Raw genomic sequence first — 27,842 nt, forward strand, 5'->3', positions numbered from 1 at the left:
AGCTACCACCATTTCCCTCTGTACAAACAGCATGGAAATTGCCATTATATGTAGCATTTTACTAACATGATTTGTTACAGTTTGGCAAATTAGTAATGTTCTATATATTATTACTTTTTTTAAGTTTTTAGAGAATTTCCTATAAACCTCACTATGCTTTCTTATTTACTTGGCTAATTTTTTTTTGTAGCTGCTGCTGCTGCTGCTAAGTCACTTCAGTCGTGTCCAACTCTGTGAGACCCCCATCAGGCTCCTATACTTCTAATTATATAGAACAAGTTAATGGATAGTAAGACTTAAATTAGGGCATGTGTAGATCACATAATGTTACTAGTATTTAAAGAATAAATATTGGGTTGGCAAACTAGTTCATTTGGGTTTTTCCATAAGATGTTACAGAAAAACCAAAACAAATTTTTTGGCTAAGCCAAAAACTGGTAAATTCTATTCTGAAAGTACATCAGCCCTATATTTATCACAATGCTTCCTTAGATTATAAGCAACATGTACCACATAAGTGTTTTTATCCTTTTATTTCTCTATTTTAAAAAAAAAGAGTCTCTATAAAAATAATTCATTTGAAATTCTTTAATTAGGTATACATTTTATATCCAGCTCAAGTACTAGAATATGTACTCACAAGTATCTCTCTTTCACTCAGAAATACAGAAGCATCACTGTGGTGCAGCTATCAGAGTCAGGTGCAAAAACCTTGGGTGGAGCATACAAGCTAGAGTGTGGAATGACAGGGAATTATTAAGACGTGCTTTTGAGGAGTTCATAGTAGGAGAGAAGCCTGAATCATAAGTATGAGATTACAACACAGTGTGATAAGCAAAATGATAGGGGCATGTAGAAAGGGCTGTGGGAGCAAAAGAACCCTTCCCAAAGGGGCTAGAGGGCATCTAGGGAAAGGGACATTTGAACTACATCTTCAGAAGTCAAAATTCAGCCATATGTAGACTCAAAATTCTTTCCGAAGTAGAATGCTGGCTAAAGCTCTTTCCCATAATTCCTCTGATCGATGATCCACCTAAACATGCTATATGGCTTCTCTGTCATTACATGATTTCACTGTCTTCCTGTGTGTGTTGCTGCACTGGGGCTTCATGCATTCCAAGGGCATTTCACATGGCAACAAAAGAAAGAGCGGGAACTGAGGACTGAGGGCCTTGCTCGGGGATGTAGCTGTTATATGGAGCCCTCTTTGCAGTCACATGATCCTTGTTTCTTCCTATAACATGGGAGAGTCTTTCTTTTTAGGATTCAGCGGCTCAACAGGTTTGGAAGGATTTGGTAAGGGGATGCCTCCTTGAGTTCTATTGCTTGGAGAAGACAGGAAATTAAGCAAGTCAAATGGCAAAGGTAAAACCACTGTGGAAGGTTTCTCTGTGGACAAGGATTGAAGGGTGTGCAGGTACCGAAGCTGAGCAGCGGCTGGAGTGCCTGATAGAATCTCCGCTGCCATCCTCAGGGACTCGGAGGCGGCCTTCTCCCCTTCTGCAGCAATCATCTAGACAGGGTATGCGAGGAAAAACAATGTGTGATTTTTCTTCTTTGCTCCATGAAGGTTTTAATCCTACTTAGGGTGATTCAACAAACAAGCACTAGTATCTACTGTGGGACAGGTGCTGCTAAGCACAGGGGAGCAGACTGCCTTTTTTCTTAAGATCTTGATCTAGGGAGAGAGAGACACTGTTGATTGTAATGGGCTTTCCAGGTGGCACTAGTGGTAAAGGATCCACCTGGAAGTACAGAAGATGCAAGAGGCTCAGGTTCAAATCCCCTAGACGAGGAAATGGTAACCTACTCCAGTATTTTTGCCTGAAAAATTCCATGGGCAGAGGAGCCTGGTGGACTACCATCCATGGGGTCACAAAGAATTCATTGTAACTTGGTGCAGAATTTGTTAAGAGCTATGACAAGTAGAGATGAAGTGTTAGGGGAATTACTATGTCTGGTGGGCCTTGGAAGAGTAGTAGGGTTTTGCCATTTTAGAGGAAAGGTTGGCCAGCATTCCAGGGAAAGACATGCAATCCTGAAAGAATGACTCCCAACTCAGGTTAGCATTTCAGAAGAAAAAGCACGAAAAAGGTCACCACCCAAATGTCCCCTTAAAGTGAGCAAAGGGCACTAGACTCAGAGATCTAGAAGCTGCTCTGCCCAGAGGACTGCCTTCCTCCCCATCTTTGTCCACCAATGCTCCAACGTTATCCACCCTCTTGGTAGATGGATACCATCCTTACCTGCTTTCTGTTCTTTAAGGGGAAATCTGCCTCCCCTCCAGCCCTCATTTTCCTCTTCCTGACTCCCTTCCCACCCACACCCAATCCTCTGGTAGCCACATCTTCTCACTGGCACGCCTGAGCAGAGGCCATGCATAGCACAGCCTCCCCTGGGCTCTAGAGATGAGGGAAGTGTGCTCTGACATGGTTGCATAGAGCTAAGGATACAGGCCTGGGTGTCATTAACCTAGAGGGGACCGGTGACGGATGAGAGATGCCATGCTAGAGAAGAGGGATGGAGTTCGGGGAGATACCTCTAGGGAAAGAGAGTGAAGGCAAGACTCAGGGAGGATGAGGTCACTGTTACCAATAGCATTAGAGAGAGGGTGTAACAGGGAAAGAGATGTTGCACTGGTCAGTTAGAAGGCTGTGAGCATGCCCAAGGAGAACAATTTTAATAGTGTGGTGTGTGCACAAGCCAGATTCCCCCCAGTGCCTGGATGGATAGGTGAGGAGTAAAGGGGAAATGTTCTCCATGAGGAGGCTTTCTTTTGCATTTTCTGGAGCTCCTCTGATGCTCCTCCACTGTGCGGGAGGATGGCATGCTCAGGGCTGGCTCACCCGCACTTTGGCTTGTCTTTGGGCTTCAGCTTCCACCGCCAATGAGTGTTGCAGCCCGGCCGGCAGGCGCACATCCTTACTGAAAGAGAAAGCGGGTGGGTAGGTGAGTGTGCAGCGCAGCTTTAGCAGCCGGAGCTTTCCGACAAACCTACCACCTTCTCTACGCTCGGTTCACGATATACAGTGGATTCTGATTAAGCAGAGTGCGCCGCCCTAGACCTCTGCACAGACAGTGGGCAGAGAAGAGGGGCTTAAGCATCAGTGCCTCCAATGTGGATTTTTATTATCACTGATGCTGTAGTAGAGCTGTGGTTTTCTCTTTACAAGTAAAGCAAATTTTGTGTTGCTGTATTGGGTTGGCCCAGAAGTTCATTCGGGTTTTTCCATAGCATCTTACAGAAAATGTAAATGAACTTTTTGGCCCACACAACACTATGATAATTTCCCCACTTAAAGTTTAATCTGAATTCTGGCTATTAAATCTAAATAATGACAACAGCCTTGAAGAGCCATGCTATTAATAACGAGGGAAGTCATCTAAGTTGACAAAAGAGGACTGAATCAAAAAGGGTAGAACTGACCAAGTACTTAATCTACTGCATAAAACATACAAAATTGGATTTTTTTCCCCTGATGGTAACTATAAAAAGTACATAGAAAACAACTTAGCAGTTCCTCAGAAAGTTAAATATGGAGTTACCAGATGATCCAGTAATTTCACACCTACGTATATACCCAAGAAAAGTGAAAACATGTTCACATATCAACTTGCACATGAATGTTCATTGCGGCCTGATTCATAATGCCCCCAAAGTGGAAGCAACCCAAATGTCCATCAACTGAGAGTAGATCAACAAAGCGTGGCATAGCCAGTCACACGATGGCATATTATTCAACTGTAAAAAGGAATGAAACACTGATTCATGCTATACCATGGAGGGACACGGAAAACATTATGGTGAGTGAAGGAAGCCAGACACAAAAGGCCTCAGATTGTGTGATTATGTTTATATTAAATTTTTAGAATAGCCAAATCTAGAGAGACAGAGAGGAGTCAGTGGTTGTCAGGGGCTGGGGGTTGAGGCAGAAATGAAGAGTTCCTGCTTAATGGACGCAGGTTTTCTTTTGGAGATGATAAAAATCTTCTGGAATTATATGGTAGTGGTGGTTTGTGTCTGTGAATATACTAAAAACCACTGAGTTTCAATTTTAAATGGTTAAAAATGATGAGTTTTATGTTATGTGAATTTTACCTTAGAAAATGTTTAAATCCATAGAAAATACGACAGTTATTTACCCAGATGTTCATAGTAGTTGTGTTATAGTTATAGTATGCAAATTTTTCTTTCTTCCAAATTTATGCTAATATAGACGTCTACAGTACTCATTCAATGAAAATAATTTTTCAAACAGAAGTTTTTAAATAAAATCAAAATATTTCCCTTCATCGTATTGTTCTTCCTGGTTAATTTCCTACCCACATTTCTGTTCTCTCCACTTTGATTCCCCAAATACAGGTCACTGCATCCAAGGCAACCTGTGGAAGGAAGAGTTGAGACGTCAGTGGGAACCTCTGGTTGCACGGATGGCCACTGCACTGAGAAAGCACATTTCTTCTGAAAGGACATTATGTCCTTCCCTTTTTCATTTTAACATTATGAGGCCTTGCAAAACACTGTTTAGTTTGCACAGTGCCACTCAACAAGTCGGAGAAGGCAATAGCACCCCACTCCAGTACTCTTGCCTGGAAAATCCCATGGAAGGAGGAGCCTGGTAGGCTGCAGTCCATGGGGTCGATAGGAGTCGGACACGACTGAGCGACTTCACTTTCACTTTTCACTTTCATGCATTGGAGAAGGAAATGGCAACCCACTCCAGTGTTCTTGCCTGGAGAATCCCAGGGACAGGGGAGCCTGGTGGGCTGCTGTCTCTGGGGTCGCACAGAGTTGGACACGACTGAAGTGACTTATCAGCAGCAGTAACTCAACAAGTACTTATGGAATTAAAGATGGTGTGGTAGGCTGACTAATGGGTCCTAAAGACATCTCTGGAACCTGTGAATGTCACCCTAAAAGAAACTCTGCAGATGCAATATAAGTTCAAGGTTCTTAAAATGAAGGCCTTATCCTGGATCTTCCCAGTGGGCCCAAAAAGCAACTGCAAGGGTCCTCATAAGAGGGAAGCATGGTTGGGGTGGGGGACATCTGGCTACAGAGGAGGAGAAAGTGATGTGATGGTGAAAACAGAGGCTGGAGTGCTGTGATTTGAAGACGGAGGAAGGGGCCACGATCTAAAGAATGCAGGCGGCCACCCAACGCTGAAAAGGGCAAGGAAATGGATTCTCCTCTCCAAACCTCCAGAAGGAACCAGCCCCTGCTGACACCTTGACTCTGGCCCAGTGAGATGTGTTTTGGACTTCTGGCCTTGAAACCATAAGATAAAACTGGTGGTGATTTGTGGTATTTTGTTACAAAAGCTATAAGAAATAATAGAGATGGTATGTTTGTTAAATTTGCTCTAAAATACATTTATTACTGGGGCTTCCCAGGTGGTGCTAGTGGTAAAGAACTCGCCTGTCAATGTGGAGACGTGAGAGATGTAGGTTCGATTCCTGGGTCAGGAAGATCCCCTGGAGAAGGGCATGGCAACCCACTCTAGTATTTTTGCCTGGAGAATCCCATGGACAGAGGAGTCTGGGGGCTATAGTCCGTAGGGTGGCAAAGAGTTGGACACAACTGAAGCAACTTAGCACACAGCACATTTGTTAAATTTGTTCTAAAATGCAGTTAGAGAACCAATATTTTTAGTCTCTCTCTCATAGGATATTCTCTCCCATATAATATTCATTTATGGGAGCTTTCACTTCCTGTTGGTGGCACCCGTCTCCCCTACCTCCCCATCCCAGGAGTGGGAAGAAAATGAACTGGAAAGGAGGGGCAGGCATGGAGGAATAGGTGGGCCATACTCTTTTTCCTTTTTAACTTATTTCTGATGATTTCTTGGGGACTAGATAGTTAGCTTAGTACACTGGGAACCCTGAGAAGACTAATTTGAGGGGTTGATGAGAGGAAGAAATGTTGAAAAAGACTTCACAGAGGAGGTGGCATCTTAAAGAACAATACAATTTTGCCAGTGGGGAAAAGGGAAGTATTTGGTGCAGTGCTGTGCTGTGCTTAGTCGCTCAGCCATGTCCAACCTGCAGGAACAACCCAAGAGGAGGCATGGAAGCATAGTCACTGAATGCTGGAGAAACACTCGCCTAGAATATCAGACACACCAGAGGAAAAACGGCAAAGCTGAGGCTACAACAGTTGGGTCATTTATTCACTCATCCAAAAACCCAGGATCTGGCTACTGTGTAAGAGCCCAGGACCAAGTACTGAGGGCAAAAAGATGAATAAAATATGACCCCTGACAGAATGGAGTTCAAGGTCTAGGGAAACAAATGTGTAAATACATAAATTATAATTCAGCATAACAAGGGCAAGCTGGAATGTCAAGCATCTGGACTTTATCCATTATCCCTTGAGGAGGGATAAACAGAAAGAGAGGGATGAAAGGAGGATAGAGGGAAGCACACAAGAGTGGTTTTTAAATTCCAGAGCAGCAACTTCCGCGTGTCTTCTTGTTCTAACTTTCTCTCTTTGCAGCTTTTCTTATTTCCTGAATTCTTCCATTTTCACTAGGATGCTAATCCCAGTTTTATCAGTGATGAATTGGATAAGCCACAAATATTCGGACACCTCATTGTCTCAGCTGTGTCTGCCTAGGCCTCATCAAGAATAATTATTATCAGTGCCTTCAATCCTTTGCTGCTTCTGTAGGAGGTCTTCCTTTAGCTAGACTTGATCGTAACCTCCTAACTCAGTTCAGGGCCTGGGCGCCTCTTGGCCTCAATGACAGCCTCCATCACTGATGGTAATTACCACTTGACTGGCCGGCTACCTAGAATGCTGCTCTCTTCTCATCTCTCTTCTGAACACCTCTGCCAACTTGTCCTGGTAAGAATCGTGGACACCCACCCTGGTTGTGAGCGAAGTTGCTGAGCTTGCTCTCTGCGGGGCTAGATGCTGCTGCTTGTGAGGCAGTTCTTGTTTTTCTCTCTTTTCGCCCCAACTCCATCAAATCTGGATCATTGATTGGGTAATTAACCACTTAAAGGTCTGTGATATTTTGCCTCTTTTAACCTGATAAAGTTTTTCAGTCTTTATCATTATTTAACTTTGCTTGTTTCCCCAACTAGACTGTAAGGTCCCCAGATTCATTCCTTATCATCTTTTCATCCCACCAACCCCTCCTTCCAGCCACTGAGTGAGAAGCGTGAGAAGAAAAAGTGTGGCAATGACTGACTAATCGCACAGATGGGTGACTAGGACCGGTTCAGGGACTGATTGGCAACCTCTTAACTGGCAGCTCCTTTCGGGGCTGTACCTTTAACAGTGAATGCATGGCACGTGGAAGATTCAGTAAATGGTCAACGAAGAAAGGAATAAAAGGCAAAGCAATATTTCAACATACTTGGTGTTAAACTCATCTAAGTACCTTTACATCTTGAGCAATGTTCTTCCTCTCAAGAAGAATTTCTGTGAGGGATCGATGTGCTAGGAGACGCTTCATGGTGGTTTGCACAAGGAATTGGACAGCTTTGGACACATGAGCAAGACTGTTTAGGAGAAGAGAGGCATTTTCCATGCGATAGTAGCAGATGGCATCTATCTCCATCACAAACATGTCTTTGGTTACAATCTAGGCAGAAAAAAAAATTTTTGGATTACAGGCCTGATTCTTGGGCTTCTTTCCCACATAAGGATAGAGGGGTTAAATATGTCCAAAGGGTATTTTCTCAGAGAAAGATAATAGTAAGAAAAAAAAAAAGAGTAGTTGGCTCAGTCTTTAATCAAATAGACATTGAAAAAAAATATGGAGTTTGTATTAAATATACTAAACAACTCAATTTAAAGGAATCCTGTTACAAATCCTTTTGTAGAAAAATCAGGAATAATTCTCTTATATGAAAACATCCAGTTGATTGTATATCAGGTCTTTTAAAACTGATGCCAAAAAAACCTGCTAAAAGAGCAACACATTCTGGGAAACCAGTACTCACGTGTATTGAGTGTATATTTAGAGGGCAGTTTGTGATACGTATCAAAAGCCCTAAGAGATGTATGTGTACAACATTTCCTTTTTTAGACAAAAGGATATATTTTCAGGATTTAACTGTAAAGATGTGATTCACAGTATTGCTTATTGTAAGAAAAAATGAGAAATAGAGAATTCCCTGGCAGTCCAGTGGTTAGGACTTGGCGCTTTCATTGCTGGAGGTCTGGATTCAATTCCTGGTCTGAGAACTGAGATCCCATATCCCATGCAGTGCCTGTGTGCTTAGTCATGTCCGACTCTTTGCGACCCTTTGGACTGTAGCCCTCCAGGCTCCTGTGTCCATGGGGTTTTCCAGGCAAGAATACTGGAGCGGGTTGCCATTTCCTTCTCCAGGGGATCTTTCTGATCCAGGGATTGAACCCACATCTTCTGTGTCTCCTGCATTGCAGGTGGATTCTTTACCCACTGAGCCATCAGGGAAGCCCATGCCATGCACTGCAGCAGCCAAAAAAGTTTAGAAATAATATCAACAATGGGGAATTAGTTGAGTAAATTCCAGTTATTAAACTCAATCAGTTAAGTAAATTAATTGAGTAAAATCCACATAATGAAATGCTGTGTGTCTATTTAAAACAGAGGTAGAAACATAGCTAATATGGTAACAGTATATTTTTGAGTGAAAAAGGATAGGTGACCAAATAGTATGTATGGTATGATTGATATATATGATGTATATATGATGTGTATGTGTATATATATATATATATATATATATATATACACATACTTGTCTGAAAGTATAACCACATATATAGAAAAGTTTGAAGGATACATTCCAAAATATCAACTCTGTGGGTAACAGGATTAGGTGTATGTTTTATTCCTTTTTTACATTTTGTTATCTAAAATAAGCCTTTTAAACAAATATCATTTTTATTCACATTTCTGTTTGCCAGAAGAAAGAATGAGAAAGAACCTCAAACTGAAAGTAGGAGACCTTTTAGGAAAGCCTTATAAATCAGAATCAGTAACAGGAAAGTCTAGATGTAAACTCAACATTTAACTTTTAATTGTGGTAAAATGAACAGAACATCAAATTCACCATCTTAACCATTTTGACATGCACAATTCAGTAGGATTAAGTACATTCACACTGTTGAGCAACAAGCATCCAGAACCCTTTTCATCCTGCAACACTGAAACCCACTGAACACCTGTCAGTTCTCTCCTCCCCCAGTCCCCACAACCATCCTTCACTTTCTGTTGCTCTGAATTTCACTCCTCGAGGTTCCTCATACAGAAGGAATCACACAGTATTTGTCTTTTTGTGACTGGCTGATTTCACTTAGCATAATTTTCCCAAGGTTCATCCATGTTGTAGTATGTGCCAGAATTTCATTCCTTTTTAAGGCTGATTATTATTCCATTGCCAGTATATGCCACATTTTGTTTATTCAGCCATTGACGGGCACATGGATTGCTGCCACCTTTGTGGCTATTGTGAAAAACTGATGCTATGCACCCAGGTATATAAGCATCTCTTCAATTAGCCTGCTTTCAATTCTTTGGAGTCTATATACCCAAAAGTAGAATTGGTAGATTATATGGTAATTCTATTTTTAATTTTTGAGTAACTGTTTTCTACAGTAGCTGCACCATTTTACATTCCCACCAACAGTATACAAGGGTTCCAATTTCTCTACATCTTTGCCAACACATTATTTTGTTTTTTCTTAATAATTGCCATCCTAATAGATGTGAGGTGGTATCTCATTGTGTTTTTTATTTGCATTTCTCTAATGATTTTAGTGATGCAGAGCATCTTTTCACATGTTTATTGGCTATTTAAATATCATCTTTGGAGAAATATGTCCATTCAAGTCAAAGTATATACAATATATCATATATTGAGGGCAATCTTCTTTACTCAGTCATTCAATTTGAATATTAATCTTATCTAGAGAATATCATAACAGCAACATCCAGATGTATTTGACCAAATTATTGGGTACCATGCCTTAGTCAGGTTGACACATAAAATTAACTATCACTAAGGCCTTTGTCCTGGAGAAGGAAATGGCAACCCACTCCAGTGTTCTTGCCTGGAGAATCCCAGGGACAGAGGAGCCTGGTGGGCTGCTGTCTATGGGGTCGCACAGAGTTGGACACGACTGAAGTGACTTAACAGCAACAAGGCCTTTGTCCATTTTACTTGGATTGTTTGCTTACTTGTTGAGTTATAAGGTTTAATATATTTTGGATATTAACCTCTTATAAGAGATATTTGCAATTTTTCCCCATTCTATAAGTTGCCTTTTCATTCTGCTGATTGTGTCCTTTGATGTATCGGAGTTTTAAATTTTGATGTAGTCTCTCTCTCTCTCTCTCTCTCTCTTTTCCCTGCTTTTGAGCAAGGATAGTCATTTTCTTCTAGGCCAGAATTGGTAGAGTGCTTAGCCAGGAAAAATGTAGACAGAAAGCAAAATCCCCCACTTGACTTACCTCATGAAAGGGTATCTCCAAGGTTTGGAGACGAAGGTCAACCTTGTGGTAGGTATCCAGGCAGGGCAAAAAGAAGAAAAGGCCTAGAAGGGGGTGCGGGGGGGATAAGGGAAGTGACAGGTGAATAGCTGGCATGGAGGCTGTTTGGGGTTCACTTTTTCGGTGTCAAGTTGATGCTGCATCACTTTTCTTAGCCTCCATGGTCTATGCATGGACCATCGGGCCATCACACCTCCATCCTGTGTTGTGTTTTTTGTTGCTAAGTTTACCAAATAATTTGTTGTTCCATGGGGGACATGTTTAAGGGTAAAAGGAAAGGACTACACCAGGACAACAGGCATAATCAGGGCTTATACCCAGTAAAATGGGCTGTATGGTCAGCTTGGTCATGGTGCTGACCTGTCCAGATCTTGGGTTACACATCTGTCTCCTTCACCAGATTTAAACTCTCTAACACGAGTGTCTTATGCATTATTGTTAGCGTTAGTACCGAACTAATGGTGCTCTGTACAAAACTAGTTTTTCAATCCATGTGTGTACCAAGGTGACAAACTTTAGAGCCAGCAACCTCCATGTGGTATTTCTTATACTGGGAGTCCCAGAGGTAATCAGAACAACAGCATAGTGATACCAGCCTCTGGTTGGCTAGTTAGTCCTCACCCACCCAGTATAATGTGTAGGGTGCCTGACCATAGGTCCTAACCTACTTCCTACTCCAGCCAATCTGGCCCTGGCCTATGGCTCTCTGCATCCACTCTCTTTTGGTCGCTAGTGACCTGGTAGTAATGCTCTCTGAAGAATTTCTTAATAACCGGTGTTACAAATAACAGACTGAAAAATGAAGATATCATGAGTCAAGTTACTTCATGTAGTCTGAGGGCCATATTGCAAATAAACATGAATTGATGAAATTGGCAAGTCTCTTGCGGGGGGTGGTGTGTAAAGAAGATTGTTCTTACCAGGGCCTTTGGCTCGTCCAGGAAGCAGATGTCCCAGTCGGAATATAATTACTCTCTCATACTCCTGTACAACCTAAAGGGAAATATAATACTTTTGAATTACTCTAAGAGAAAAAAATGAAGTCTTCAAAAGACCTTGGCATGACAGTGATTATAAGTATCAGAAATCTCTTGTTTTGAGAACCAAGAAAAAATTTCCCTTAAAACTTACATTTTCAAAATACATAGGAACCAATGAAAAAATATATTGGCCATGTTAATTTTTGAGCTTGTGGACAGAATTTTGATTAAGGACTCATGATTGTCTAAAAAATAATTGCTTCCACCAAATCAAAGGAATCACAGCATATTTAATCTTATATTTTTGCTGTGACTGATGCATTAATAGCTTTTACATGAATCTCTTATTAGCTACATACAAACTTTATGGCAGACATGCAGGTGCTCAGATCACCCTTCAAGAAGAGCCTGCTATATGTTGTCTGTAGGTGACACACTTTCTAGTCAAAAACACAAACAGGTTGAAAGTAAAAGGATAGAAAAAACTACACCATACAGAGTAACCAAAAAATGGCAGGAATGACCACACTGATATCTGACAAAATGGAGTTTAAAACCAACACACCAAAATGTTACCAGTGATAAAGAGGGACATTGTGCAATGGTAAAAGTGTCAATGCATTAGGAAAGTATAACAACAGTAAACATGTATGTACCTAAAAATAGAGCTCCAGAATATATAAGGCAAAAACCAAAAGAAGATAAAAATAGACAATTCAACAATAATTGTTAGAGACTTTACTATCCCACTTTCAACTGTGGGTAAAAGAACTAGACGCAAGGTCAACAAAGAAAGAAAAGATTTCAACAACACCATAAGTGAACTAGACCTGACAGATATCTATGCATAATTCCACTCAACAATAGACGAGTACATATTCTTTTCGTGAAAACATGGAACATCTCCAGGATAGACCATGTGGTAGGCCATTTAAAAAAACCTCAATAAATTTAGAAGGATTGAAACCATACAAAGTATATTCTCCTCTAACAATGAAATGAAATTAGAAATCAATAACAAAAGGATATTTGGGAAATTAAATCACACACTCTAACCAACAGGTCAAAGAATTTATCACAAAAGGAACTGAAAAACACTTTGAGATGAATGAAAACAAAACCTCAAGATACCAAAATGAATGGGATGAAACTAAAGCAATGCTTAGAGGAAAATTTATAGCTGTAAATATCTATAATAAATGAGAAGAAATATCTCAAAATAATATACTAATTTTTTGATGCTAGAAACAGAAACACAAACTAAACCCAAAGTAAGCAAAAAGAAAAAAGATTATAGTGGAAATAAATGCAATAGAAAATAGAAAAACGTTAGAGAATATTAATTGAAACCATAGTTGGACCCAAAGAACCATAGTTGGTTCTTTGAAAAGTTCAACAAAATTGACAAATATTTAGCTAGACTGACCAAGAAAAAAGAGAAGATTAAAATGTTGAAATCAGGAGCCAAAGAGGAATGACAGAGACGTCACTACTATCCTTATAGAAATAAAAAAGATTATAGATGAAAATACTATGAACAACTATACACCAATAAATTAGATAACAAGTATAATAAACAAATTCCTAAAGAGTCATAAACTACCAAAACTGATTCAAGAAGGAAAAATAAAAGTGAAAAAGACCCAGAATTAAAAGATTGAATTAGCAGTTTAAAAATTTCCAACAAAGAAAAGTCCAGGGCCAGATGACCGCACTGGTAAATTCTGCCCAACATTTAAAGAGGAATTATTAGCAGTTCTTCACAAATTCTCCCACTTCATTCTCTGAGGCCAGGATTACCCTGATACCAAAACAAGACAGAGACATCACAAGAAAGGAAAACTATAGACCAATATCTCTCATGAATATAAATGCAAAACTCCTCAACAAGAATAACAAGCAACCTGACTCCAATAACATATTAAAAGGTTTATACACTCTAACCAAATGGGACTTATCCTAGGAATATATAGTTGATTTAACACCCAAAATTCAATGAATACAATATACCACATTAGGAGAATAAAGAGCAAATATCATGTCATCGTCTCAATGGGTGAAGAAAAGGCATTTGACAAAATCCAACACTCTTATGAAGATGCAGGAGAAGAACAGGGGGAAGGAGAGCTTGCGTGAAATTGGCAACAGCCTCAGCAGCATCTGCCGCCTTCCCGCCAAACACACGCTCTTCTTGGCCACTCTGGCCAGTAACTAAGAATGGCAGGGACACAAGGGCCTGGCCATTTCTGTCCATTGTGAGACTCATCTCCGAGGCAAACTTCGCTCAGGAGTTCCCTTTCAGTAGGTCCAAGACTTTCTTGAAGGTGTCCCCCAGTCTGAGGCTCCTTCTGTCCAATCCTTCCTTCCCCTTCTCAGATCACAAGTGTTAGATCTGCCTCATTCGCGGAAGGCTTTCCTTTCCCTACTTCTATCTCAATCTTTCTTACAATGTCTCCCCACAAATCCGTTGCACTTCTAATTCCATCTTGGTATGTTCTTCCTGAACTGACACAAGTCTTCATTTACTTCAGGGACAGCTTCAGACACACGTAAAACCACCTGTGTGTGCATGCCAAGTTGCTTCAGTCGTGTCTCGTGATCCTATGGACTGTTGCCTGCCAGGCTCCACTGTCCATGGGATTCTATAGGCAAGAATACTGGAGTGGGTTGCCATGCCCTCCTCCAGGGGACCTTCTGGCCCCAGGGATGGAACCTTCACCTCTTACCTCTCCTGGTGCCTGGTATTGGTAGGCAGGAGGAGAAGGCAATGGCACCCCACTCCAGTACTTTTGCCTGGAAAATCCCATGGACGGAGGAGCCCGGTAGGCTGCAGTCCATGGGGTCGCTAGAGTCGGACAGGACTGAGCGACTTCACTTTCACTTTTCCCTTTCATGCATTGGAGAAGGAAATGGCAGCCCACTCCAGTGTTCTTGCCTGGAGAATCCAGGGACGGGGAAGCCTGGCGGGCTGCCGTCTCTGGGGTCGCACAGAGTCGGACACGACTGAAGCGACTCAGCAGCAGCAGCAGGTTCTTTACCACTAGTGCCACCTATGGGCCCAAGATGTTTGTCATTCGTGATCTCTTGAAGTTGCCTGAGGTTTCCTGGATGTGTTAATAATAGGCATCATGACCTATTCTGGGCCGGCCTTTGTGTTAGCATAGAGTGTAGATCAACTGGATATAGGTCCTGTCTTGAAGGGGCTCTCAGTCTAATGGCAGAGATTGAAGTGAGTGAAAGTCGCTCAGTCCTGTCCGATTCTTTGCAAAGAAGAAAGAAAGTCAAGTCGCTCAGTCGTGTCCAACTCTTTGCAACCCCATGGACTGTAGCCTACCAGGCTCCTCCGTCCATGGGATTTTCCAGGCAAGAATACAGGAGTGGGTTGCCATTTCCTTCTCCAGGGCATCTTCCCCACCCAGGGATTGAAACTGGGTCTCCCGCATTGTAGGCAAACGCTTTACTGTTTGAGCCACCAGGGAAGTCCAACTCTGCAACCCCATGGCCTATACAGTCCGTGGAATTCTCTAGGCCAGAATACTGGAGTGGGTAGCTGTTCCCTTCTCCAAGGGATCTTCCCAACACAGGGATCAAACCCAGGTCTCCCTCATTGCAGGTGGATTCTTAACCAGCTGAGCCACCAGGGAAGCCCAAGAATACTGATGTGGACTGGGTATCCACAAACATTATACTTGTGGTAATTGCTAGAATGGATGAGAAAGGTGCGGGAGATGTGAGCACAAGGAAGGGAATGACAGTCTGGAGGAGTCAGGGAAAGCTTCTCGATTCTCTTTGAGCAGGTATAAACGAGTAACAGCTTTTCTGCAAAGTGAGTGGGAGTGAGCGCATTCCTTGCAGAGCAGACAGCAAGTATCAAAACACAGAAATGAGAGTGGACATGGGGTGGCGAGTGAGAGACACCAGGGAATTACTTGTTAGGTCCTCATGGAATCTCACCTTTATGCAGAACCAGATAGAAAAAGGGAAGGTCACGATGATGAAGAGCAGGGATGTGAGGACAAGAAGCCACTCACAGGCCCCTAAACTGGAAGACTTGGTACCTTGAAAAAAGAAACAGAAAAATTATATTGGAACTTCACCACATTTACTGACTAGCACCTCTAGCTCAGTCCTTGATATTAGGGTCGGATCAGTTTGTAGACTTTGCTGGACAGTTTGTAGAATGAGCTGAACATCAGTGTGGTCATTTCCCAGAGCCTGTCTGTGCGACGGGCTTTGGGGGCCGACGGAAGGTGGAATAGGCTCCTGGGAAGGCAGCGGTGGGCACCCTGCAACAAGCACAGCATCTGGACGTGTGGTCTGGGCTCCAGTTCTGGTGCCACCATTTTCTGTTCAGATGGCCTTAGCAAGGCACACAACCTCTCAGTTTCCTCATCTATTCAAGGAAATACTTTCATCACCTGACTATTTCATAATAACTGTCTCATGGGATATTTCATATCTGGCATAAGGATGAAATGACATATACACACACAAGCACTAAACTTTTTTTGTGTGTGTCTGTATGTGTGTGTGGTGTTGTTATTTGAAGTGATTCAAAACACATGTGTCCAGAGGTTTATCTTCCCTGAAATTACAACCCCATCTATCACTTGCCCCAATAACTGAAATTTCTGCATGAGAGCCCCTTCTTGTTTTCTTTTTAAGTTGCTTTTTGTTTTGTTTTTTTTTTGGCTGCAACCCACAGCTTGTGGGATCTTAGATCCCCCTGACCAGGGACAGAACCAGGGACCCCACAGGGCAAGTTCCAACTCGTAACCACTAGAGTGCCAGAGAATTCCTGGGAGCCCCTTCTTTGGGTAAAGGTGTGGATCTTTAGACAATCTCTGAAAATCACCTTTGTGGGGTAATATTAGCCCATCTGTGCCTATAAAAAGGTGATAAGGAACTGGAGTACAGACCATCCAGGTTGCTTGAGTGATAAATGAAATGGTATTTATATCAGGGAAAGTTCATCTCAAGAACACAAGCTTCTTAGGGCCTTGTCTTATTTACACTGTGTCCCAGGACTAGAGTAGTGCCTGAAACATACATTCAGCAAATAATTCTTGAATGTAGAAAGGAAGGCGAAATGGATAGTGAAAATGATTTAAATGCAATAGTTACAGAAATCTCAAGAATTTTAATCTTTAGGTACTAGAATATTGGCCAAAGGGACACTATTTGTCAGTTTAAAAAAATCTCATAGAGAACTAGAAGGTGACTAAAGATTACAAATGGTAAGAAGCCTATTTTTAAGAGAAGGGATAGAAACGGATAACTAATTAGTGGGCCTTAAAATTTTATTTCCATGCTGGGAAAGTAACTGGAAAGGTCATCACCAAACTGATGTGCAGATTAATTGAAGAGGGCAGATAAACAAGATGCATCAGCACAAAACTAAGCTCAGTGCTAAATGCCAATCTGTGGTGGTTCCCAAATGGTGTCCCACAGAACACTAATCCCACAGGGTGCCCCACAGATCAAGAGTTCCCGGAATAAATGAGTTTAGAAAATACTGTGTAGTGTTCCCCTCCTGGAGCTCCTAACAGTCATGGGCATGCTGAAGCTAGGAGAATCCCTTCAGCAAAGAAGCCTTCTTAACTTTGTTTAACCTAGTATTTCCCAAAATTTGACCAGGTGATATTTTCTCCAAACGAATTCATGTTCCATAGAATTTATTTCTCATGCAACCTGTTTGGGGAGAGATGACTCTATCAGCATCACATTGGTTTTTACAATATTCTTTCCTGAGAGCAATAGTAGTGTTCTTGCCATGTTTAAAATAATATTTCATTTGCCAGTGATAAGCATGGTAAGTAAAAATAAATAAATGCACATACAGACAAAATTTACATTTTGTAAGTGAAGAAAGCCCTCAAAATTCCTTCATATAATAGTTAGGGATATGAACAGAAAACTAATATCTATACCCAAATATAACTTAGAAGTTTTACTAACAAAGTATTTTTCTCTTAAAATGAGTTCCTTGAACATCCAGTTTGTTAGGTTTAAATGAAACATCACATGTTAAAGTCAAAAGAGCCTTTAGATATGCCTTAGTGCGAGAATCCCCAACATTTCAATGAAGTGAAGCTTCTTTTTGTTTCTCCCAGTCTTAGGTAGCCTGGTAGAAATGTGGTGCTACATGAGGAGGAGAAGGGGTATTGCTGTGTCTGCTCCCCTTTCCTCTGGGAACCACAGAAAGCTCCCAGTCAAGGACTCAGCAAGTGAGTCTCATCCTTAAGGTGACTCATCCCCTACTTGGGGGGCCTCGAGCTCTAGTGACTTTATAGCTGAACAGATGGAATGAGGCCCACAGTGTGAAGCTACTGGCCCAAGGCCACCGCTAGCTGGTGGCAGTGCTGGAACCATGACCAGAAATCAGGCAGAGCACCCTGCAAGGACGGGCTTTTCAATAAGACTTATTCTGAGATTCTGGCTTCTCTAGTTTCCACCTGTAGGTCTTGGGCAAGTAACAATTTCTCAGCATTTTTTCTTATTTGTGCCATAGGAATGATACTACTCAGTAAAGCACCTAGCTTGTGCCTGGCACAAAGTAAGGGGTCCAAAAAATGGAGCTCCCTTCTTTTCCTACCCCACCCATATGATCTGAAGCACAAGACTTACCAGATCTCTAACCTCAGCATTAATGTAGCAGTGAATCCAATAACCCTTTAATAATCAGAAATTTCTGATCCATGAAAAGGCACCAGGTAGGAAAAACAGCCTTAACACGGTCAACATAAACCACAGCCCAACTGCTGGAATCTTTCTCAAGTCATAGCTTTCAATGCTACAGCATATGGGGCAGTGCTGCTGGCTGGGAAATGTTAAAATTTCGTAGTCAGCAGAATGTAGTATAACACTATTCCTTATTTACCTTCCTTTAAAGTTAAACCCCCTTCATCCTATAACTATGATAGTGATATGATATTTTTGCTTCATTCATTATAAGATGGATTGAAGTCAGGGACTTCCCTGGTGGTCCAGTAGTTAAGATTCCACCTTCCACTTCAGGAGGCATGAGGTCAGCTCCTGGTCAGGGAACTAAGGTTCCACATGCCACAGGGTGTGGCCAAAAATTAAATTAAAAAAAAAAAAAAAAAGGATTGGAAGCAGATAAATTTGTTCCCAAGAGTTGTTTCACCTGCAGAAGCCAAAGAGACGCTTTTCCCTGTGATTCCCTCCCTTTGGTCTAACTTGCCTCTTTTAGCTTGCAAAGATTCTGCTCTGAGCATTTATATTATATGTCTATTCTTTCCAGGCTTTGTGTAAGATGCACACTTTGAGTGTTTATCTTAGCTCATTTTAATGTTTATGTTAGCTCATTTTATCCTCACAATTACCCTCTGTGGTGGGTACTGTTGGTATCCCCATTTGATAGATGGGTAAGGCTCTGCCTATGATCAAATGGTTAGTTGAGATCTGGCTTTTCTGTACTTGGCTGTCTCTACTTTTTAGAAAGACCGATCAGCACAAAGAAAGTGTAAAATGCTTTTAGGTTAAGTCTGATGAAGAGCCGAGAATAAGCTACAAACTACCCTGAATCATCAGCTCCTGCATTTCTTAAACTAGGGGCCCACATACTCTTCCAGACACAGGAGCAGCTGCAAGGTTCCTTTGGCATGTTGGTCCCCAACCTGGACCACACTCCCTCCCACCTCCCAACCGTGGCTGACCCCTGCCATCAATGGTATTTGGTGGATGTTATTTGTATTTCTTCTGATGCATTTTGGTCTTCACCACTGGTGGGTCAGCGGGTCCTAACTCGCTTTCATTTCCTGGGAATCTGAGCAGGTCCAGCCGGCTGCTCTTACCTCTGTAGCTCTCAGGGAGGTGACTCGTTGCACCCTAACGAACATTTCTTGGGTACCACTTGGAAAGACCGCACCCTCTCCCGGGGCCTCAGCCTGCCCGCTGTACCTTCCTCGGGCCGCTCGCTCTCCAGCAGCGCCACCACTTCGGTGCCCTCTTCGCCAGAGCCCCGGACTTCATCCACGTCCACCACAGTGGCTGCCGGCGCTCGGGGCTCGCCCGGGCTCCCTGCCCGCCCGAGGGCCGGCTGCTCCGGCTCGGCATCCCGGCGCCCGCGGCCTCGGCCGCCCCTGTCTGTCTTCGCCCTTTTGCTCTCCTTGTGCGAGGAGCCGCTGCCTCTCCTGTGGGCGTCTCTGGAGGAGCTGCGAGCCCTCTTCTCCATCCTCAGAGCGACCCGGCCCGGGAGTGCGGTTCCTGCGGCGTCTCTTGGCAGTGATGCAGGCGCATCCCTGGGGGAGAATATAATGACCGTGAGCGGGGGCGGGATACCAGAGGTGTGCGGGCGGGGCTCTGCTCAAGGTGAAACCCGACATCTGTTTCTCAGAGGAGCCGGGGTCCGGGCGCGCCGCCCTTGAGACTCGGTGCCACTTTCAGCAGTGAGTTTGTGTGAGAGCCCGTGTGCCAGGTTAAAACGTTTTAAAATGTGTTTCTAGAGACGAACATTTGAACTGAAATATCACGCAGGCCCGCAAACTGCTGAAGGTGTGATGGCACTTTGCTTTACGATTTGTTAATATTGTATGAATTAGAATATGTGGTCCCCGCGTAAGGCTAGAGAGATTAAGGGACAGAAAAGGTTGTCCAATGAGGGTAACTTTAAGGTAAAATTAGAAACTTCTCTGCAAGCACCACCCCTCCCCCCACCTCTCCCTTAAGATCTTCTCAAGGCTATCTTTCCTCTCCTAATTTACTTGATGTCCTGGCCCTACTCTTTCTGCCGAAATTCACAGGTAAAGGTGTTGGCTGACTACTCCTGGGAAGATTCACATTTTAAAAGGGGCGAAGTGGGTGGGAGTGGGTGGGGGTGAGGAAAATTCTCCCAGACCTCTGCTTACACTCACACATGCTCTCTTATTTATATTTCTTTTTTACTAATTTATTATTTTACTAATGCTTAAGCCTGCTGATGTTGCTTCTTGAAGAATCAGAAGAGCAGGGATCTGATTTAACTTTTTTAGGGAAAGGGCTACTTTTGTTTTTGGCTAAACCCTGTTCCCATTCTTCCTTCATGAAGGCAAGAGTTTTGCTTTTTTAAGCCTTACTGGCCATCTCCACTCAGCAGTACCCTGGCAGTACCCTGGGGTAGCTGCCCCACCTGCATCTGAGGAATTTGAAACATTGAATGGATCTATTTCTTTTTTATTCTCTATTAATAATTTCTCACTGAATAGGAGGTTGTTCTGGATAACCAAACTCAAGATTTATGATTCTACTCAAATAGTTCATTACAGTATGGTAGAGATAATGATCACTTAGTTTTAATTTTCCAATATTTATTGAGTTCACATAGTGATAGCTTTTTTTCTTTCTCAAAAACTTTATTAAAGAATGAGGACTGGGAGACTTTCCTGGTAAGTGGGTAAGACTCCATGTTTCCAAAGCAAGGACTGCAGTTTCTGAAGTAACTTAAATTGACTCTGGAAAAACCATTCCATTATTTTCTTCCATATATTCTGAGTTAGGTCACTGGGAATATAATAATTAAAAGATTTGTAAAAAAAGTCAAATAGATTTATTTTTTACTGTCTAAACCTGAATATTGTGTGGACTACATAGGGAGAGTAAATGTTTCTTTTCAAGTGCCTGACTCAGTATTTTTTCCCCATAACAGTATACTGAAAAAATTTTTGAAGTTGCATTTGGCCCAAAGGGGGAAAAATATGATTATTTAGTATTCATTACAAATTAATAGTTGCTATTAAACATAGCTAGTTTATCATCTTTAAAGATTTTCCTATTTGCAAAAGCATGAAACTGTAGCATTTATTAATTTTTTCTCATCTTTTGGTTCTGTTATGTATTAATTTGACCTAGAGTCCTAGCTGTAGACTCTTAAACTAAAATTGTACCTCAATTTTTGAACCAAGAATTGGCGGGATATCTGGCCAAATTACATTCTCAAAGCTGTACCTTCTCCCCCAATAAGATTTCTTGTAGGAGAAAAATTGATGAGAAAAAGCCATATTTGATTGTTGCAGCCCATGTTGGGTACTTGTTCTCAGTCTCCTCTGCTGTTATATAATCACTACTTCATTTTCTATATCCATTTATAACACTAACACAAGCATCTGCTTATATCACAAGGCTCTTTGGATTATGAATGACAATGACAATATCTGAGAAAGGGGGTAACATTCCGTGTTAAAAAAGTCAACAGCTGAGTGCTGAGGTAGCAGCACTAGTCTCTAGCTGGCTGGCCTCATCTCTTCTTAAAATGATGATGCTGTTTTCTTTTAGATTCCTTTTTAATTGAAAGTGTGTCAGTCATCCCTTTGCTGAAAATATATGTGCACAGCTTTATCTCTTAATACATTAGCCCTTGTTTGGGTTTGTTATGAGCCTGACCTCTGTGGGAATGGAGTTATCAGGAGAGGGAGAGGACCAATTAAACTTGCTGGCTTTGAGTTTGTTTCTAAGACAAAGGTCATGAAAGATTTCAAGGCTTTCTAAGTTAATATACTTATTCTCATTTAGCAGCTTGAAATTTTATATCTATAATTAAGAGTGAATATTTATACATTTTATTTAATGGAAAAGTTGGAATTCATTATCACTAGATAAAATTGCAAATACTTTAAAGCTGGAAGAAACTACAGGGACTTAAATTTAACTTTGTCAATTTGTAGGTGGCAGAGAAACCAACCAGGAGGGCACAGTAGTGGTCTAGGAAAGCGATGCTGATGAAAGCTGGCTTTGGCAGTGGGGATGGCTTAGATTTATTTCTGAGGTAGAGAAATAGCAGAATTTAGTGACTGCATGGAATTATGAAGGGGGTAGTGGGGGTGAGGGGATAGAAGACTCGAGAGATTTTTACCTTTATAGGTTGAGCAGTTGGTAAATAACTGCAGGCATCTCTGTTAGACCCACTTCCTCTAATTACTCTGCTCTCAAGTGTTTCAAGTTCTGGCCTTCTTTGCCTGGAGAGGCAGTTGTCTACTTGTTAGGTGTAGGTAAGACTGCCTGGACTTTTCTCTCATGAATTCACTTCATAGATACATAGTGAGCGCTTACCGTATGTTAGCATTGCTCACCTCTGAGAATGTAAAGCTAAGCCATGTTCTTGAGAAACAGAGTCTAACAGGGAGAAACATATGTAAACATACAGGTGTGATAAAGTGTGTATGTTATGACAGAAGGATCTACAGCAGGGTTTCTCGGCCTCAGCGCTGTTGACCTTTTGGACCAGATAATTGTTGCAGGGGACTTTCCTATGCAAGATCTTTAGCAGCATCTCTGGCCTCTACCCACCACAAGATGCCAGTAGTACCAATCCTGAGACATTGTCAAGTGTCCCAAAGGGACAAAATTGCTCCTGGTGGGAACCACAGATATCTATATGTTACCATGGGGACCCAAAGGAGAGGACAAGTAATCCTGAGTAAAATCAGAGAAAACCTAGATTAAGCCATATTAAGAGGCGGGCAGGTGATTCTCAGAGGGCTTCAAGAACTGGGCCTTCCAGCAGATCAAACGACTACATGAAATTCCTAATCAAGGGTTTTTGATAAGCTTTAAATATTTTTTGTTACCATGGATGAGAAATGTGTTCACTCAATTTTTAAAAAAGATTTATTTTATTTATGGCTGTGCTGGATCTTGGTGGCTGCCCACAGGCTTTCTCTAGTTGCAGCTATCCCTGGCTACTTTCCAGTTGCAGTGGGCAGGCTCATTGTAATGGTTTCTCTTCTTTCGGAGTATGGTACAAATGGATTTCAAATTCAACCAAACTTTTTCCAAACCAGTATTTCAAAATAAAGATAAAACTTCAGGCATGGAATTGGCCGCAAGGGCTAACGCCCGCTGCGCAGGAACCCCCACCTCGCTCCCGGCCCTTCGTGGGCCTAGTTTTAAGCTGCGCAGCCTCCTTGCGAACCGGAAGCGCTTCGTCTGGCGCTCCTGAACTCAGAAAACTGGCGGCACCCAGCTTCTTGCAGCAGATTCAGTGAGTGTCTGGCTCTTACCTTCCTTCCTGGAGGCCTGTGAGCATGCCAGCTGACCCCACTTGGTCGCCTTCTGAAAAGTCTGGGTGGAGTCTTTTGACCGGAGGGGTCCCCAGCATCTCCTTCCCCCCCAACCCTCAAGCTACCCTTACGGGCTGAGAAAATCAATCCGATAGACCGCACACCAGTAATCTATTCAGGACAATGAATCGGGGTGGGGGTAGGGTAGGAACTGCAGTTCTCACTGCGGCCATCAGAATCACTTGGGGCTTCCCTGGTAGCTCAGCTGGTAAAGAATCTACTTGTAATACAGGAGACCCCTGTCCCATAACCTGGGTCGGGAACATCCCCTGGAGAGAGGATAGGCTACCCACTCCAATGTTCTTGGGCTTCCCTGATGACTCAGACGGTAAAGAATCCGCCTGCAATGCGGGAGACCTAGGTTTCTGGGAACCCATTCCTGGGTTGGGAAGATCCCCTGGAGGAGGGCATGGCAACCCACTCCAGTATTCTTGCCTGAAGAATCCCCATGGCAGAAGGAGCCTGGTGGGCTCTAATTCATGGGGTCACAAAAAGTCGGACACAACTGAGCGTCTAAGCGCAGCACAGAATCACCTGGAGGGTAATTAAACTGCGTTGTCGGGCTCTTCCTGCCCCTTCCCCAGGTTCTAGTTGAGCAAGTCGGGGGTTGGGTCTGATGATTTGTAACAAGTTTCTAGATTGTTTTGATGCTCTGGAACTACAAGTCGGGAATCCCTAGCTTAGAGGTTAAACAAAGTGTTTTCTAAATACTCTGTTTAAAGCAGCCCCTTCTCACTCTGGCTTACCCTGGTTTATTTTTCTTAAGTTATCGTTACTTGACGTTTTATATATTTATCTGCTTTTTGTTTGTCCTTAGTTAGGTCCAGGAGAACAGAACTTTGTCTTGCTCTTGTAGTTTCATATTTTAGTAGTGCCTGGCACATGGTAGGAACTAGAAAATCTGTGTTATTTGAATGAACATGCGTTTTGGAAGGCATGAGTCAAAGCTGAACGTGTGAGAGTGAAAAAGGTCACTCAGGAAGAGGGGGAGACTGAAAAGGAGAAGCCAAGGACAGACCCTGGTAGGTGTGGACATTTAATGGAAAACAGAAATAGGAAATAAGGGCAGAAACCTAGGTGCCAAGCTCAAAGCAGCAGCATTACAGACACCCAGAGAGGAGAGATTTTCAGAAAGGGAGGGGACACAGAGAGGAAGCAGTCACCTACCATGGAAAGATTGAAAAGTTCTTACGATTTGTCAGATTTGTCATTGGTGGTTTTGATAAAACTAAGATGTTCAGAGTAGCAGGCTGAGTGCTTTGGATTGAGTAGGGAATGGTGGATGAAAAAGTGGGGAAAAGTGAGCATGGACTGTTTATTCAAGGATTTGGCCAAGAAGGAATGGCTGGAGGATGTCCGAAAGAAAGTGTTTCTTTCTCTGTCTCTCCCTCTCTCTGTGTGTGTCTTTGGGAGTCAGAGCCAAGTCATTTTCTAGTGGTGAGGCAGGAATATGTAAAAAAGTTTAATAGGGATGGCAAAGGTTTAGCGTAATTGTTGTGAGGAATAGAATTGAACAGACATCAAATGGCCCCAAGTTGGGCATAATGTTAAACTTTGGGAGGTTGGAATGCTGCCCAAGTTCTATCATGAGCTTCTAACTCACCTCTTCCTTCACGGACAGTGTTTTCAAAAGATTCTCTCATACTTGTCATGGGGCATATATTAAAGCTTCAGAAGCTTAAAACACACATACACACACCACCACACAAAACTCGTTATTGGCTGTTTTTTAAGGTAGGAATGCTGGTAGGAGCAGCTGCAATGGAAATATACTCCCAGATACAGGCAGGGGATGGGAGGAGACCAGGTGGAGACAGTTAATTAATAGAAGAAAAGTGCGCTCTGGTCATCATAATGGGCAGGATGGAAAACACATTGGTCTGACTCACAGAGTTGTCTGGTTGTGGTAATTAATTGTAGGGTCCCAGGGATGAAATCAACAAACAACTCACTAAGTCTTTTTGATTTGTGTAATTACAAAAGCAAACAAACCAACAAAACAGTTCTAGGTCTGGGGAACAGAGGACTCTGAATGAGAAACATGACTTGTCAGTTCTGTTCCAAGATTCCAGGAGTGTAGCCTAAATATTCTTAAAGAAGGATGCTGCTGAAACACTGTACCTAAGTACTGCAAACCTTTTCTCTAGCCTTTCCCCAAAGGCCTTGGAACCCCTTATGGATAAATGTTCTGGAAAACAGGAGGAACTCAAACTTCTTAGTACCTGTCACTAATTTCAAAAGAACACGAATATCACTGTGTGCTATCAACATTCTGAGAATATAGGGGTTAGGTGATAAATGAATTAAATTCTGGTCCAAGTTCACCTTTGGGCAGGGCTAGTAGGACTGTGAATTCATCCTGTGGTTAGTACCCTACTCGCCAAGTGAATAGCTGGAGTAGGTAATCTTAGCAACTGACAGAATTCTTACATGGGCACCTTCACTCATTGAGTAAGGGCTATTCTGGTAGAAAATGCCAAGTCAAGTGCCAAAATAGTACATCAAAAGCATTACTACATACCTGCAGAGTGTCTCCATCAAAGGCAAGAAAGATGCTAAGGTGATGGTTCCCACCTCATTCCAGTTTAGCCACTACATAAGTCTGACAGTTTTCAGAGAATGACAGTCCATTATAAACCCAAGCAAGTGATGACTTCAAGTGTAGCTTAACTCTTCCAAATGGGGTCCCCTTATTGAAGCAACTCAGCCCCTGACACTCAGGTTGCAGTTATTGATCTGAGATTTAGCTCCAGAATATCTTGGTAAAAATCTCTTATTTTCACATTATGCACCAATAACTTTCTAGATTCGATCAAGAGTTTTGTTTTTACTGCCTATCATTTTTTTATATCCTTGTTCATTTCTGTCAGTTTCTTCAGTTTAAAGTGGGGATCATAATTGTACTTTTTCAGATTGTTAAAATTTGATAATCTACGTTAAGAGCATGTAGTAAGTGCACCATATGTTACCTATAACAGTGAAAATCAGGGATATGGTTTTTCAATTCATTGTTCATTTTGCTCTCAGGTTGTTTAGTGAGATGGTAAATTTTCAGAATTTTCAGGTGTTCCATTTAAATGCTGATTTGGCTAGGGTAAGGATTTCAGTTTCAGCTTTAAAGACATTGCTCCATTGAGAAATCCAATTGCAATATAATTTCCATTGCTTTCTAGGTAACCTATTTCTATATAAAAGCTCTTCTCTTTCTTCTGGATGTTGTCTAGAATGGGATCTTAAGTTTATTAGTCATCCTAAGGACTCAGTGGAACCATTTAATCTGAAAATTTGTGATTTTCTTCAAATCTGAGGCATTTTCTTTTTTCCAAATCTCCAACCCTCACCACCGATCTGTTGTTTGTGTAATACCTGTCATTCAGATGTTGGAGTAGTATCCAGCTGGATCCATTCTTTATGTTTCATCACTTTCCTTTTAGTTAATTTGCTATTTAGCCCTGTCCGTTTTGCTATCAACCAGCCCACAAATCTTTTCTGTGTTTCTGAGATTACTCAGTATTCTTGGTTCAGTGATGGAACATTTTGTTCCTTAGAGCTTTTGTCTTAATGTCGTGGGGTTTTAGGTCAAAGTAGATGTGTGCGCTCTGGTTTCTTTCTTGACTCATCCTCGGTTATCTTTTGGTTTTCTTGTTCCTTTAATTAGATTGTATATTTTAAGGTAAAAGTCTCCATACTCTGCCTTTCTAGTCTATACCTCTTAAACTACCATTATCTGGTTTTCAAGGCCCTTATACAACTGGCTTATTCCACCTATCCAGTAAAATACACCCCAGGTTATTTCCTCAAATACATCTTCTTTTTTAGTTTCCCAGCGCTTTTATCTCCAGTGAAGTTCTCCACTCATTCAGGAAGCCCTCGTTGCCCCACCCATTCCGCTCTGCTGGGAGCTGCATCTATCTAGCTCAGGAGCGCTTCTCCACCAAGCATCAGAATTGCCTGAAGTTTCCTCCAATAGACCCAGACCTGCTAGAATCAGAGTATCTGCTGATCAGACCCGAGCATCTTTTTCACTTCTTAAAGAAGCTCCACGGGCGATTGAGAGGCACACCTAGGCTAAGAACCTCACAGCCTCCTTCTCCTCCGGCCTAGAGGTGTTTGGAGGGGTTCTTGTGCGCGCTGCCTCACCTCGTGCCTCCCAAGCACGTCGCAAGAAGTAGGCGCCGGCCATCCCAGAAGCTGCCTGGGAGGTGACCTAGGCGGCCCCAGGACTGGGACCGAACCCAGGCCAGATTCCGGAGCCACCAGTCCTACCTAACCGTCCCACCGGCCGTGAGCCCTCGGGGCCGGAACGCGGCGCCCGG

At 42.4% G+C, this 27,842-nt stretch overlaps 1 protein-coding gene across 1 annotated transcript; it reads right to left on the bottom strand.

Annotated features, from left to right (window-relative positions):
- Positions 1-592: 592 nt before the first annotated feature.
- NPHS2 (NPHS2 stomatin family member, podocin) lies at positions 593-27,774 on the bottom strand. The gene is made up of 9 exons (XM_019976133.2): positions 26,048-27,774; positions 19,394-19,734; positions 15,425-15,528; positions 11,411-11,483; positions 10,452-10,534; positions 7,389-7,592; positions 4,328-4,383; positions 2,847-2,925; positions 593-1,513 (listed from the first exon to the last, which is right to left on the bottom strand). Exons 1-9 carry the CDS (start codon positions 26,062-26,064, stop codon positions 1,235-1,237), a joined length of 1,236 nt encoding a protein of 411 aa, XP_019831692.2. The 5' UTR covers positions 26,065-27,774; the 3' UTR covers positions 593-1,234.
- Positions 27,775-27,842: the final 68 nt, after the last annotated feature.

The sequence above is a fragment of the Bos indicus genome, chromosome 16, assembly GCF_029378745.1.
Source record: "Bos indicus isolate NIAB-ARS_2022 breed Sahiwal x Tharparkar chromosome 16, NIAB-ARS_B.indTharparkar_mat_pri_1.0, whole genome shotgun sequence".
NCBI lineage: Eukaryota > Metazoa > Chordata > Mammalia > Artiodactyla > Bovidae > Bos > Bos indicus.

What these genes read in the sequence shown, in the direction of transcription:
- NPHS2 (XM_019976133.2), bottom strand. An exon ending in CTATCTGGTTCTGCATAAAG is followed by an intron (nt 11,484 to 15,424) that starts GTGAGATTCCAT and finishes ATTTCCCTTTAG; the next exon opens with GTTGTACAGGAGTATGAGAG. An exon ending in AAAGACAAGCCAAAGTGCGG is followed by an intron (nt 1,514 to 2,846) that starts GTGAGCCAGCCC and finishes TACCCTGTCTAG; the next exon opens with ATGATTGCTGCAGAAGGGGA.